A 16,498-nucleotide genomic window follows, 5' to 3' on the forward strand; every position below is an offset into this window, starting at 1 on the left:
GGAACTTGATTTTTTGTGTGCGGCAGTTAAAAGGAAATTTCATATTGTATTCCGAAAAAGGAATAGTGGAAATAATATATTTCAAGAAGGAATAAGTAAAGAAAAGGGAATCTTGAAACTAAGTTTTTATAAACTGGCCAAGATATATTCAAGTAGGAAGGAACTTGAATTTTTTTGTGTGCGGCAGTCAAAAGGAAATTTCATATTGTATTCCGAAAAAGGAATAGTGGAAATAATATGTTTCAAGAAGGAATAAATAAAGAATAAAAAGGAAATCTTGAAACTAAGTTTTTATAAACTGGCCAAGATATATTTATTCAAGTAGCAAGGAACTTGATTTTGTTTTGTGTGAGGCAGTAAAAAAGGAATTTTAAAGGGATCCTAAAATTGAAGTACAGAACCTTGTAACTTCTGGAAAAGAGCCTTAACAGGAAAAGAAAAAGACTATGAACATTTTTTTTGATTGTGAAAGAAAAAGTGTTTTGTCTTAAGAGTAAGTTTATATTTTTTTGATAAGGCCTTGGATCCATATAATCTGTAATTTTAGTTATGTATTTTTACTAGAAGTGTATATATATTGTTTTAAGTTTTATTAAATGTGTTTATTTTGTACTTGGTATTGAGTCAAATGATTAGTTGGATTCTGAAAGAGTGAGCTAAAGTCATTGCACCAATTGGAGTGAACTCTTTGTGCAAATATAATAACATATAGGGACACTCGGAGTCAAAAATAAAAATAATTGTTAGTAAATGAAATATTATTTATAATACACATTATAAATAATAATGGCGCAGCCTATATATACAGGATAATTCATTAAAAATTAACAATGGCGCAGTCGACAGGATATTTGGTTATGACTGAACTATTTTAGAATCCAAAAGGCAAATCTTGACTCAAATCAAAAAAAAAAAATGGCTACAGAAAATAGTAATATTAGTAGTAAAGTTCCTTCAGTTAATGATGAAGAATTTTTTAGGTTAATAAATCCAACCTTAGTAATACCTTCTTTCTCAGGTGATAGTAGTGAAAGCATAGAAACATTTTTTAAGTATGCAGAAAAAATTAAAGATTTAGGAAATTGGTCAGATTTTCACTTGTTAATTATACTTCGTAATAAATTGTTGGGAAAAGCCAAAACATTTTTAAACACATCTCCTTTACTAAGAGATACTGACAATTATGCAACCTTTAAAAGTTTGCTAATATCAGAATTTTCAAATGTAAGAGAATTAGGGCCAAACATTTGGAAAATTCAACAGTGTATCCAAGGTAATAAGGAATCTGTTTCTGAATATTATCATAGATTATGGACCATTGCTCATGGATTTAATATTTCATCTGAAGAGAAATCCTCTTTAGAATGGTTGCTCTTTAATCAATTTAGGCTTGGCCTCAAGGATAATTTAAAAGAAACAGCGTATAAGAAAAAAGTTAGAAATCTTGAACAATGTTTTGAGCTTGTTAAAGAAAAGGAAGAAAGATTAAGAGATATTTTTCATTCCTCAAGCAATAAGCAAGTAAATTCTTTTCAGCATAATCAAACTCATTCTTCTAGCATTGTGGGTACAGATAAAATGAGAGAAGAAAAGCTTCAAAGGGGTAAAGCTGAAAATAAAAAGAAAAAGTCTAAGGAAACTTCTGTGAATTTTACTAAAGATATTCCAGAATCTGATTCCAGAGTAAAATTACATGATTTGGAAAAATATGAGGAACTGAAAACATTTCTGAGTGAAGAAATAGAAAGACAACAGAGACCCATAGTACAAGGACAGGAACTTCTTTTTAAGATGATGTCGGATTTAACATTATCCAAAAATCTTACAAATAATCAATCTTTTTCTTGTAAATCTGATGACATTGATAGGAATAAAGCATCTCATAGAAGATACATTCCAAAATGTTTTAGATGCAATAAACAGGGTCATTTTGCTAAAGATTGTTATGTTAGAGATAGATCTTGTTTTCAAAATAAGAAATCGGAGAATAAAAGTAAATCTGGAGTTAGTTATTATTCCAATATTATACTGGCAAGGACAGAAATGTCAAACTATTCACTAAATATGGGTAAAGCCAAAGACAGCTCTAACCATAAAAGAAAGTTTGATGTAGCATTAGCTCCTTATGCTAATGAAAGTAATCCTTTAACAGTATTACAAGGATTTATTGAAGATGTACCTTGTGATATCTTCTTGACACAGGTGCACACATTTCACTCGTTTCTTATAGCTTATTTAACAAAATTAAATCTCTAATTCCAAATGATATTTCAGTTTTAAGCAATCCAATTAAGTTAAAAGGGATATTTGAATCTGAAATTTCAGCTTATAAGCAAATCAATGTCTTTATTTCAATTCCTTGTTTTCCATTAAAAGTTTCTCATTCTTTAATTGTTCTTCCAGAATCTTCAAATCCAAATGTACAAATAATATTTGGAATTGATTTTCTGAAACGTCATGGGTTTGTGTGTAATTTTGTTGATAATACAGTATCATTGTGTGGAGTAGAATGCTGTTTGGATAGGAAATCAGGTGACAGTGGAAAATTAAAGCAGTCTCCTGAAGTTTTTCTAGATACTAGTGATAGTGATCAAGTATTTAATATTGAAACTCTAAAGAATAAGGATCCTAGTATACAAATTTGGGAAAAGGATAAGATTATCCAAGCTCAGAAGGATGATCTCATACTAAAAACTATTTATGAGGCAGTATTGAAAGAGGAAACTCAACTAGATACATTTTTGAATCTGGAAAACTTGTATTTAGATAAAGATGGGTTACTCTTATCTAGACAAATGGAAGATGGAAAGTTGAAGGTGAAAATATTGGCACCAACTGAAATGATTCCTTGGATTATGTATACTTTCCATGATTCTGACTTAGCAGGACACCAAGGGTTTTCTAGAACTTTGGAAAGAATAAAGGATCGTTACATCTGGAAAGGTATGAAGAGTGATATACTCACGTATGTCAAGTCATGCCATAAGTGCCAAATAAGATCCCCTTTTAGAGGAAAAGCTCCTTTACAACCATTTCCAATTCCAACTAGACCATTTCAAGCTGTTGCTATTGATGTAGTAGGTCCTCTACCAATTACTAAAAAAGGAAATAGGTATATTCTAGTAATCATAGACATGCTAACTAGATTTCCTGAAGCAGTATCAATGAAAGACCAATCTGCAAAAACTATTGCAAGAAAGTTTTTGAATATGATAGTTTGTAGATATGGAACTCCTCAGACCTTACTTTCAGATCAAGGAGCAAATTTCACATCTGAACTATTATTACAGTTATGTAAATTGCTTAATGTTAAGAAGATTTTTACAACACCTTATCATCCGCAATGTAATGGTATGTGTGAAAGACTAAATAGAAACATAAAGCAAATACTTTCAAAGTTGGCAAACACCAAAATGAATGATTGGGATACACATATCTCTCAAACATTATTTGCATGTAGGTCTGCTTTTCATTCTGCTATCAAGGAAAAACCATCTTTTGCATTATATGGTTTTGATCCAGTTTTTCCTAATGAACTTGTTTCAGTTATTCCAAATACAGGATACAGTGATATAAATGAATATTTAGAATTAGTAATAGATAAGTTTTCCACTACTCATAGACTAGTAGGTGAGATAAGTAAATTAAGTGCTCAGAAAACTAGACAATATATAAATCGTTTTAGAAAATATAAATCTTTTGTACCAGGTGATTTAGTATTGTTAGATGATAAATCTAGTATTAAAAGAGTTGGGAAATTAGGAAAGAAAGCCTTAGGTCCATTTAGAATTTTAGACAATTTTTCTCCTGTGAATTTCAGAATTCAAGATGTCAATAATCCTAGTAAAATTTTAAATGTACATTCTGATAGATTAAAAAGGTACTTTTTGGGAAATAAAAATTTAGTTACTTTAGGTGATAATATGAATAAAATATTGAAGGATGAATGTAGTTTTCCTAATACTAATTGTGAATCTTATTCAAAGTTAAATGATAGGAAAGGGAATAGATCTAATATTCATACTTCAAATATGCAGCGAAAGAAAAAATTAAACTTTGGTAAAGTGAACCAAAATACAAGAAATTTTAGAATTCCCAAGACACATGTTTCAGATGATGTACAATGTAGGAATAATGATAATCAAATTGATTCTAATATTGATGAAAGTATAGCGGAATTTCATAGGTTGATAAATATAGGATTAAATAAGAAAAGGGAAGTTAAAGATACCTCAAATTTAGTTAGTAAGGATAAGGAATCCCAGAAACTTTTAGAATCACAAAAACCTGTAGAAACTGATTCTGATAGTGATGATTCTATAGATTTAGGACATCATTCAAGTAGTTTAAATGAAGTGTTTGAAAGGTATAAAAATGAAATTTTTAAGTATACTAATTTGGAAGAAGAAAGTTCAGAATTATCTCTAGTGTCAGATGATTCTGAAACTAGTGATTCAGAAGATATACATAATGATTAGATAATTAGATTTTAAAATATAACGATTTAGAAATAAATATTAAAAGTTTGTTTAGATGTAGGTTAAATATTTAAAAAAAAAATTTTTTTTTTAAAAAATTTTTTTCACAGAAAAATGAAACTGATGTAAAAATAATCATATTAAAAATTTCTGAATATTTTTACGTATTAATTTTGCTTGTTAGTTTTGTTTTCATACACGCAGTGTCTGCACTTGTGATGTGCTCGTTATGAAAATATTATGTTAGAAGTAATATGTAAGGAAGTAAAAATATTGAAGTACTTACTTAATTGATTATTTGTATTATTTATAAGAAAGTTTGTTGTATTTTTAAATGTTGAATTTTGTGTTTATGAAAGACTTTCTTCAGCGCTGGTGGATACAGCGAGTCAGCCATATTTTTACAATGCGTAGTTTCTGACGTTGTTGAAGTGCGCATGCTCCCGGAGTGAACTTGATGTTTGATTGACAGCTGACAAGAAAGCGTTGCGTATCCAAGTTACAGTGGTAAACAAGAGAGCGTTCGGAAAGTTTTTTAGATCACTGGCCGAGGAATATTCAAGTTGGAAGGAACTTGATTTTTTGTGTGCGGCAGTTAAAAGGAAATTTCATATTGTATTCCGAAAAAGGAATAGTGGAAATAATATGTTTCAAGAAGGAATAAATAAAGAATAAAAAGGAAATCTTGAAACTAAGTTTTTATAAACTGGCCAAGATATATTTATTCAAGTAGCAAGGAACTTGATTTTGTTTTGTGTGAGGCAGTAAAAAAGGAATTTTAAAGGGATCCTAAAATTGAAGTACAGAACCTTGTAACTTCTGGAAAAGAGCCTTAACAGGAAAAGAAAAAGACTATGAACATTTTTTTTGATTGTGAAAGAAAAAGTGTTTTGTCTTAAGAGTAAGTTTATATTTTTTTGATAAGGCCTTGGATCCATATAATCTGTAATTGTAGTTATGTATTTTTACTAGAAGTGTATATATATTGTTTTAAGTTTTATTAAATGTGTTTATTTTGTACTTGGTATTGAGTCAAATGATTAGTTGGATTCTGAAAGAGTGAGCTAAAGTCATTGCACCAATTGGAGTGAACTCTTTGTGCAAATATAATAACATATAGGGACACTCGGAGTCAAAAATAAAAATAATTGTTAGTAAATGAAATATTATTTATAATACACATTATAAATAATAATGGCGCAGCCTATATATACAGGATAATTCATTAAAAATTAACATATATATATATATATATATATAAAATAAAAAAAAAGGTTTAATGACTCTTACCGAGAGAAAAGATGACAAGATATATTTAAAAAGATACTACTAGTTTACTAGTTTCATTACATGAACATCCTCAGGTATCACAATCAAAGAAGTATATAAAAAATTACAGAGACTTAAAATTGTACTAACAGAACAAGTATAAAAAACAGTAGCGTGTTTGAAAAAAATGCAAGTATGAGTTCCAAACAAACGAATACTACGCGCTGTCACGAGTGCTCCATTACTGAACAGAAGCAAAGTGTGCATCAGAGAGATTGTAACTCAGGCTGTTGTTGATATAAGAGGAATCTAGAGAAATTTCCCTAGATTCAACAATCTTTCTTTCGAGTTCATCGTAGCACACATGGATGTTAGCAGTTTGAGTCCAGTTTACAATGTGCTGGCGGCCTTCGTCTGAGCTAGCTGAAAAGAGAACGTGGCTAGAGAGAGCGCTAGCTCTATCCTGTTATAGGAGATATCTCTACGGTGTTCATCCAAATGTAGAAGGATGGATTTAGCAGTCTGTCCATAGTATGGCTTTCCGCAATCACACAAAATCTTGTACACTCCTGGAAACTGAGTAGGAAGATGTTTCTGTTTATGTTTGCTAAGTAATGAACGAAGTTTTGGAAGTGTAGTGAAGCAAGTTTTGAAGTTGAATTTCTTGAGAATCTTGGCCAGTTTTGGTGAAAGAAAGCTGATGTAAGGAAAGGAGATGAAGGCTCTTGGGGAAGAGGGATCTTCAGAAGTAGTTGAGTGCCTGGGGGAAAGAAATTTGTCAATTTTCTTTGGAGAGAAACCATTGTTAATAAACGTTTTTTTAAGAAAACGGAGTTCATTTTCAATTTCTGTTTCTTCTGTAAGTAATGATTTGGCTCGGTGGGCTAAAGTGGAAATAATAACACATTTTTGTGGGGGATAGTGATGGGAGGAAGCATGAAGGTATCTGTCAGTATGAGTAGGCTTTCTAAAAATTGAGATTTTAATGCTCTCAGTACATCTGGTAAGTTTGAGGTCTAAAAAGGGAAGGCAGTCATCTGATTCCATTTCGAAGGTGAAAGATTTTTTCATGGCACTTGTTTAGGTGGTCTAAAAATAAATAGAGGTTATTGACACCGTCTTCCCAGATGAGGAAAATATCATCAATATACCAGACTTTTGGTTTAAAGTGAAAGGAGTTAATAGCTTTTTCTTCAAAATCGTTGAGAAATATATCCGCAAGAATCGGAGAGAGTGGGCTGCCCATAGCCAGACCCGAGTTTTGTAAGTAGATCTTGTTATCATATTTGAAGTATCCTGACTTTATGCAATGGGAGAGAAGAGCAAAGAGTTTTTTTGATAATTTGTTCTTGAGAAGATCAAGGACTTCTTGAGCAGGTACATTTGTAAAGAGAGAAACAATATCAAAACTGGCCATTAAATCTGTTTTTTTAAGTTTGATGTCCTTGATTTTAGAAACAAAATCTGCAGAGTTTTTAATATGTGAAGAGGAAATTCCAGAAAGATTTCTTAGAAAACTCGCTAGAAATTTGGAGAGATTATAAGTGGGAGAGTGTATGCCCTCAACTATAGGTCTGAGTGGGCAGTTATTTTTGTGAATCTTGGGGAGACCATACAGTCGAGGTATCAAGGGATGAAGTGACCTAAGAGAAAGCCGAATGTTTCTTTGTAACTCTAAGGTGGGTTTTAATAAATTATTAGTTCTATTGTGTAGTTCCATCGTAGGGTCATTAGCAATTTTTGAGTAGGTATCACTATTTAAAAGTTCCAAGATTTTATTATGAAAAAAAAACTGGGCTCAAACTGCTAACATCCATGTGTGCTACGATGAACTTGAAAGAAAGATTGTTGAATCTAGGGAAATTTCTCTAGATTCCTCTCATATCAACAACAGCCTGAGTTACAATCTCTCCGATGCACACGTTGCTTCTGTTCAGTACTGGCGCACTCGCGACAGCGCGTAGTATTCGTTTGTTTGGAACTGATACTTGCATTTTTTTCAAACATGCTACTGTTTTTTTATACTTGTTCTGTTAGTACAATTTTAAGTCTCTGTAATTTTTTATATACTTCTTTGATTGTGATACCTGAGGATGTTCATGTAACAAAACTAGTAAATAGTAGTATCTTTTTTAAATATATCTTGTCATCTTTTCTCTCGGTAATAGTCATTAAATCTTTTTTTATAATATTTCAACCGAGTAAAAATGAATTTTGAAAATATATATATATAAATGATGCTTTAAAAACAATCAAAGTGAGCAGCTTACAGAGGTGAACTATAAACTCAAACATTATTCAAGAAAAATGAAAAGAAAAAAAAATTTCAAGAGTTTGAAAACAAGAATCAAACCTTGAAGACTCAGAGGCAGGCCAAAAGAAAACACTGATTTCACCAGGAAAAAATGAGGTAAAGTTGGCTGCAAGGATAGAAAAATCAAACTCTGTGGTGAACTTAGAAAGTTATAGAAGCAATTATGGAAAGGAAGGAAGGAAGCATATGAAAAGTTCCAGCAAATGTGCAATGACATCATCTTCTCCTTCTTCAGCTTGCTAAACCTCTAAGGGTCTCTTCTGCAAGTACCAACCTCTTCATTCCTTTCTGTCTTCAGCTCTTCAGTCTAGTCCAGGATTCCCATCTCAGCTACACCTTTTTGGATGCTATCCTCCCAGCACTGCTGTAGTCTTCCACTAAGTTGCTTTCCATCAGGTCTCATCTTGAATACTTGTTTAGTCATTCTCTTCTTACCTATTCTTTCCATGTCTAAAACCATCTCAATCTGCAAGCTCTGATTTTATCAGATACAAGTGGAGATTTATAGAGTTCATATAATTCTTGATTATGTCTTCTCATCCATTTACCTGTTGTGTTATCTCTTATAGGTCCATACTTTTCTGAGGATTTTAATTTCAAAGATTTGCAAAGCCTTTGCATCTTGGTCTGTTATGCTCCAGGTTTCTGCTCCATATAAAATGATAGGTCTAATGTTGTCTTGTATAGTTCTGTTTTAACTCTACCTGACAGAATTTTGGAAGATAGTAAATGATATATTTCTATGCTAATCTTATTATCTCGTATAATCAATGTTTCAAGACATTTGAAGGCAGTAGCACTTTTAAATGTCAGATCATCGATAATAAACTGATCATTTTCTCCTTGATTATGATTTCTACATACTTTTTTCAAAACAGAAGTTTTCTAAATGTCATGCTAATGTCTTCAGCATTTTCTCCAATTAGGTATATGTTATCTGCATATCCTAATATTACTGCTCTGCTTGTGTTATCTTTTACAATTCCTTGAATATGTTTTTCTAAAGCTAAATTAAAAAGGTAAAAGGTTCAGATCTAATTCCATTAGCCAATAAACCACGCTTCAGCTGTCAGTGGTGCAAATTCAGATTAAATGTATTATATTATGAGATACTCAAGTCTCTTCTCTATGAATGCTATCATATGCTTTTCTAAAATCTATAAATAAATTATGGACCTGCTATTTATATTTCTATTTTTTTCCTAGTATCTATCTTAGTGTAAAAATCTGGTCAACTGTAGCCAATTTTTTCAGAATTCTGCTTGATATTTTCCTATATTTTCTTCAACATAAGGTATGATTTTTTTTTTAATTATAATAATATTTTGTATTCATTTCGTCATATTGATGACATGATCACTGGTGTGCATTTAAGTATTATCTACAGAACAAGCTCATTAGTCGTTTATTTTATTGAGGACTTTTTTGTGTATGCATCATTACAACAAGACTTAATTATTTCAGTAATGTATAGTATATTTTCTTGCATAATATCAGATATTATAAATCTGATATCCCTCTATATTTTTTCTTTTTTCCAATATTAAATTTAACAGTTTGTGTGTGTGTGTGTGTGTGTGTGTGTGTGTGTGTGTGTGTAGTTCATGAACTTCCACCATAGTTGAGTTCAGCTACTATGTTGTCAGTGACTGGTCATATTGTCTTTGAGCTGCTTTATACATTTTCTTCTACTTAGGCAATGAAAGTTTAAATATCTCTGGGTGACAGGTATGATAAGAATTCTGTTTGAAAATCTCAGCAGGTTCATCACAGTTTAGGAGTTTGTTAAAGTACTCTCTCCATCTGTTTGCCATTTCATCTCTGGTGGCTGGTGTATTATTAATTTTTTTTTTTTTTTTGTTTCTGATTTCATAGAAAAAGATTTTCTAGGGTTATTAATGTCAAAATCTTTTTGGATTTCTTCAATCTGTTGATGTAAAAATTCTATTTTCTGTTGTCTGATTGATTTTATTAGCTCCCTTGATGCTCTCTTCGCATCTGAATAGCATGAATATCAGTTGGTTATTAAGCCAAATGCTACTATTTCCCCCACCCACACACACACTTACTGCTAGACCACAAAACTTCCAACCACATTCTTCATTAATTTTTTTCACTCTGTATTTTACTTTGAATTTCAAATGAGTTTTGGGCTGCTGCTACTTTATGCTATCCTTGATATGATTTCAGATGAGTTCAATATTTTCATTCTCTTCTAGCTGCATATTTTTCAATTTTTGTTTTAATTCACATTTTCTTCTCAACTGTTTTATCATCATCATCATCCAATTCCTGCCATGTACCCTCAAGGGGTGTACAGGATATGATAGTACTACATGAAAAATATTACATCATTACTAACTTCCTATCTACAATTTTCCTCCAAATCAGACTGTTACTTGTCAAGGCTCCAGCATTATCAGATCTTATATTTTTATCGTCTAAGGCACTTTTGTACCATATCAATCCACCTATATCTTGGTCTTCCTCTGGGTCGTTTTCCTGCCGACCAGGCAGAGAACACTTGTTTTGCTAATCTTTCCTCGCCCATTCTGTTTAAGTGACCATACCACCTGAAATTAGCTCTGCAAACGCATTCCTGGATGCTGACAATGTCAAGTCATTCCTAATATTCTCGTGTTTAATATGAACCATTGATGCCATCTATTCATGCCTCCAATCTTTCTCAGGACTCTCATATCTGCAGTCTCTAGTCTTTGGTCAAGTGTTTTACTTCTGACCCAGCTCTCAAATCCATAAGTTAAAACTGGTTTGAACACAGTCTTGTATACAGCTAATTTAGTGTTCTGACTAATTTATCTCTTATTCCATATGAATTTAATCAATTGACTTCCTACTGTTAAGTTCTGAATGAAACTGAAATTTAATACATTTTATGTTTTCTTCAGACTTAACATGCATTAACGTTTCCAGGGCCAATATTGATATATCAGATGAATAAAGCTAATTGTAATTTATCAGTAACACTAATAATTTGAGAAAATACTTATCTGTATATCGTGTTGTAAATAATTAATGTACATTTTCTAATGTTTAAGCTATGTTAACTTTGTGTAAATTCTTGTGTATTGTTGCTGGGAGAAAGATAATCGATTAGATACTGATGGCCAGAAGCTAAGCACGTGCACCAAGTAGGATGATAAAGTAGAGAAATACCTTTGTAATTCTCACATTCAGTTTTTTTCCCTTTTTATATATGGGTACTATGAGTGCTCTACTCCAATCATTGGGAATTCGTCCCTCTGTCCAGGCCTTCTGAACTATGCAGTGCAGCCATCGTAAGACTTATACCACCATACTTCAGCATTTCTGGTCGAATATCATCTACTCCTTCTGCCTTTCCACATTTTAAGCCTTTGATGGCTTTTTCTACTTCAAGTATGGATATGTAATCCTGATTGTATGCCTGTTAAGTGTTTTTTTACCAATGTGCTGTCATCACTGCTCGTTTCATTTAGCAATTTTTTGAAGTAATTACTCCATACTTCAAGGATATATTTTTCTCCCATTTTCATGTCACCTTTATCATCTCTAAGTTCTTTAACAGCACTCTTTCCTCCATTTCTAAGCTTCTTCAACAACCTCTAGAATATTTTGCCACCTTCTTGATATTAATTTTCTATGTTCTTGCCAAAGTTCTCCCATGACTTGTTTAGCCAGTTTTACACAGTGTTTAGCTTTCTTACATTTGTCTCTGTATTTTCTAAGAGCACAAGTTGACTTATTTGCCAGAAACTTTTGATATGCTTTCTTCTTTTCCTTCACTGCCTCTTTAACTTCCTGTGTCCACCACCATGGAGTTCTGATTTTTCTATCCTTGCACACAATCTCACACCACATGTCTCTCTGGCTGAATCAATCAGTGTTTTTCTTCAGGGCTTGCCACTGAATCTCCAAGGTTTGGTTCCTGCTCTCAATACTCTTTCATTTTTTCTTTAATAATATTTGTGTATTTTAGTCTACAGTTCACATCTGAGAGATGCTCAACTTTTATTCACTTTAAAACTTTCTTACATATTTTTTTCAGTATGAAATTCAATTTTATCCTGCTCAAGACTAAATGGTGATCACTTTTCCCAAAATATTTTTGTATGTCTGACAATCATTTCCTACTCTGCTATTTAGATCCCCAACAAGGACCAACTTTTCCTTTTTCATTGTGTCAGTTGCTTTCTCTAAAGCCTCAAAAAATTCCTCCACTTCTACCTTAGTAGAACCTTCTGTGGGACCATAGGCACAAATACGTCTCACTGTCCAGTTCCCCACTCTAATATTTGCCCACATCACTCTACTTGAGACTGCCTGCCATTCAAGAAGATTAGCCTCGTATTTAGTGTTGAATACTATGGCTACTCCTTCTTTTCGTTGATTGTCATTGCCTGAATATAACATTTTGTATTTATTGCTCAGAAAGATCTCACCAGTTTTTGTCTTTTTTTGTTTCAGTCACCCCTATTATGTCGATCTGGTATTTATCCAATTCCTCAGTTAGCTCCATTTCTTTGTCATTAAGGCTTCTTATGTTGATAGTACCGATCTTTAACTCTGGTGGTATTAAGTTGGAGTGCGTTTTCAGATTTATTCCAGTAGCTGACATTTCACTGTTTTCCCTGGTTCCCTGGCAAAATCAACGGGGGCCCTTGTTTAACTGGGCGACGCCCCAGCCGGCATGAAATTTTGTCATGTTGTACCATCATTTTGTATTTTGGTTTAAGCCAATAAGAATACAATTTGGTCGGCTAAATCCGAAATTGCCAGCCCATCCTCGTCCGTTAAGTATCCAGGTAGATACCCAACAGGGTTATCCCTTAGGACTGGTTGAGACCAGTCCTAAGGGATGGTCGAGGAATAGGGGGAACCCCATACAAATAAAATATAAAAGAAGTATCCATCTATAACAAAAGAAATATAAACCAAATGCGAGAATTTGGTTTATATTTTCCTGTACTCAGAGTACAGGAAAAAATGTAGGAAAGTGAATAGTGTGAGAGCATCTAAACAAAAGTATATTAGAATACAGATGATCAATAAATAATTGATCATCTGTATTCTAATAATGTTTCAATAATGTTTCAAGTTAGATTTAGTTTGAGGAAGAGAAACATGAAGAACAATCTGGGGTTCAGGCCAAATAGAAACAGAATTAGATTTTCATTTTAAAACAACGTTGGGCAATCATGGAAGCATGACAAGAACTTTATTTAAAGTATGTAGATCTGGGAAAGTCATATGATAAAGGTACCAATAGCTAAGCTTTTTAAGGTATAAACAGAACATTATCACAGTGTACATTTCAGTTGTAAGTTAGCAGTTGGAACTGAAGGAGGCAAAGGAGGATAGTTTGATGTAAAATCAGAGTAAGACAAGCATGCACATTAACCTCACTATTATTCATCTATACGGATCATAAAGAAAGTGGTATTAAATCTGATATCCAAGTTGGAGATGTTAAACTAAGCTCTACTGTGGATGAGGTTATACTCCTAAATAAATCTAGTATGAGTATGCAAAATTTCTTAACTGAATAAATGCTATAAGAAAGAAATTTGGCATGAAAACAAGGCAATAAAAAGCAGACTATAAAAATGGATAGGAACATTGAAAATATCATCTACACGAATGGAAAACCCAAGAACAAGTAAAAAATTAAATTAAATTAAATATGGAATAGAATTGAATTTGCAAAGCTGGTATGGTAAAAAGTCAAATGAATAAAACACTAAACTAGCTGTATACAAGACAATGTTAAAAAAGCAATTTTAACTTATGATATGAGGGGTGAGTTAGAAATAACACACATGATCAAAGACTGAAGCCACTAATATAAGAGTTCTGAGAAAGATTAGAGGGAATGAAAGATGACATCAATAAAAGTATCATATTGAGGAAGCAAGGGATCTTGGCATATTAGTGGATAGGAATTTGAAGTTCAAAGGTTACATAGCAAAAGTCGGAAATATAACTCAGAGGATAATTGCAATGTTGAAGTGAACCTTGACATGTAAGGACAAGGAAGTCATTTTGCCTCTTTATAAGGTTTTGATAAGACCATACCTGGATTATTGTGCACAGATTTAGTCTCCCATGCTCCAAGGGGATAAAGAAGCTGTGGAAATGGTGCAAAAAAGAGTTACAAAGGTTATATCCGGATTATGAGGACAGATTGCGAGTATGTGGACTGTTAACAGGAGAAAGAGGGGTGATATGATAGAGATCTATAAACTTTTGAATGGGTGTTACAGGATATCTTCTGATGAAATTTTTCATTAAATGGAAGGCAGGGAAAGAACACAGAGGCATCTATGGAAGTCAGTTAAATTTATTTGCAGTCACGAAAGAGGTAAGAACTGGGTTTTTCTCCCAGAGAGCCGTGAGTGAGTGGAATAATTTGCCTCTAGGGGTAGGATTGCTTCTAATGTGAATGAATTTAAGGGAAGGTATGACAGCTGGTTTGGATGATTTATAGCCTCCCTCAATGAGTCCTTGATTCCTTGGAATTCTCAAATAATAACGATAATAATAAAAATGAGGATATTAAGAAAGAACTCTATGTTGTTAGCATTTAGGAATGTGTTAGCAAAGCTAATCTCAGGATCACATAAAAATATTCAAAATTAACAAAACAGGTGTTTGATGAGAGGATGGAAAAAAAAAAAAGATCCAGAGAAAGACCAAGATCCAGGTGAATTGATACAGACAGAAGTTCTTAAAACATGAAAATAAGATCTGGCTACATTGGAGTTCTGACAGATAGGAGACTAATTTGGCAAAAAACTGTCAGTAAGAAATTAATAATAATGTAAACTTTTCATGTTCTAATTGAAAATTTTCTGCCAAATTAGTCGGTTATCTGTCAGAACGCCAATGTAATGAGATCCGATTAGCTCTAGCTTAGTCATTATCACTTAGCTACAAAGTCCAATTAAAGTATAGTATGAGAGAAGGTACTGCAGTTAGGATGAACTTTTGTAATGAGTCCATTGATTGTATGATGAACTGGTGGTAATGTATATGTTACTGTTAAAGTGAACAATTCCTAGAGGAGTCTGGTAAATGTAATAAAAACATGTTTATAGGTTTTATATATAGGTTTTCATTCTCAATAGAAATTATAACAGCTTGGGTTAGGTTAGTTTATAATGAAAAAAAGTAAGGAAAGTACTTCTTTTTTATAATGATTTCTGATTTCTCAATGAAATCAGAAATCATTATAAACTAAACTAACCTAACCTTTATTGGTTAGGTTAGTTTATAATGAGAAAAGTAAGGAAAGTACTTCTTTTGCACTCAATGAAATCAGAAATCATTATAATCTAACCTGGATTTCGCATGTCAAACCAGAGTGTAGTCATAGTTTGTCGTGGGCAGATGAATGGGGATAATAGATAAATCAGAAAGGAACTGATCAGTGTTTTTCTCCATTGATGAGGAAAGAGGTACAGCAACACCGTTTATCTTTCATCCCCATTAATCTGCCCACGACAAATTACGACCACACTCTGGTTCAACATGCGACATCCAGGTTAGTTTAGTTTATAATGATTTCTGATTTCGTTGACTGCAAAAGAAGTACTTTCCTTACCTTTTTCATAAACTAAACTAACCTAACCAATAAAGGTTAGTTTATAATGATTTCCAACAGATAAAGGTTAGGTTAGGTTAGTTTATAATGATTTCTGATTTCACTGAGTGCAAAAGAAGTACTTTCCTTACTTTTTTCATTATAAACTAACCTAACCTGTTATAATTTCTATTGAGAATGAAAACCTATAAACATGTTTTTATTACATTTACCAGACTCTTCTAGGAATTATTCACTTTAACCGGTTAAAGTGATTAATTCTCGTAAATTATTCACTTTAACCATATAATGTTTTTTTGTTCATGATATATAATATTCTCATTCAGCTTTTTTTTAAAATTCATTTATAATTTTTTTTAAAAAAATTTTTAATGACTATGAAGCTCAGGTTCCATACATTGTAGGATTCTACATACTTAATGCAGAATCCAGCAATTAAGTAACGTAACTGGGTAGTAGTTACATTACTTCATAGTTCCTTAAGTAACTTGGCCCTGTGATAATTTAATTATTCGAGCCAATTTCTGAATTTATGATTTTTTTAAATATTATTGCATCAATGAAAACATTTCAATAGCAATAATAATAATAAAAAAACTTCATATTACCTATTGGTAACATTGGTTGCCTCTCACAATAGACTCGAGGACAATATCCAAAATCACCAGCTTGGTATTTCTCAAGCTGCAAATAAAGAATAAAATAACAATCTCAGTTGAAAATGTCTTGCAACTGGTACTATATATATATACATACATACATGACTATTAATATAGTTTAAATGACCTATAACCCCAAGAATAAAAAAGAATATGGTTTAATCATGAGACACTA

General features: G+C 32.2%; 1 protein-coding gene across 1 annotated transcript in view; it reads right to left on the reverse strand.

Moving 5' to 3' along the window:
* LOC150092384 (casein kinase II subunit beta-like) overlaps positions 1-16,498 on the reverse strand; it is an 88,671-nt gene that overhangs the window by 27,671 nt on the left and 44,502 nt on the right. The window contains exon 5 of the mRNA XM_090414895.1: positions 16,273-16,348. Coding sequence (XP_090271021.1) covers positions 16,273-16,348 — 76 coding nt within the window. The remainder of the gene's footprint in view (positions 1-16,272; positions 16,349-16,498) is intronic.

Source organism: Typopeltis vanoorti, chromosome 26, assembly GCF_054136105.1.
Source record: "Typopeltis vanoorti isolate ZY-2024b chromosome 26, IOZ_Tvanoo_1.0, whole genome shotgun sequence".
In the NCBI taxonomy this organism is placed as follows: domain Eukaryota; kingdom Metazoa; phylum Arthropoda; class Arachnida; order Uropygi; family Thelyphonidae; genus Typopeltis; species Typopeltis vanoorti.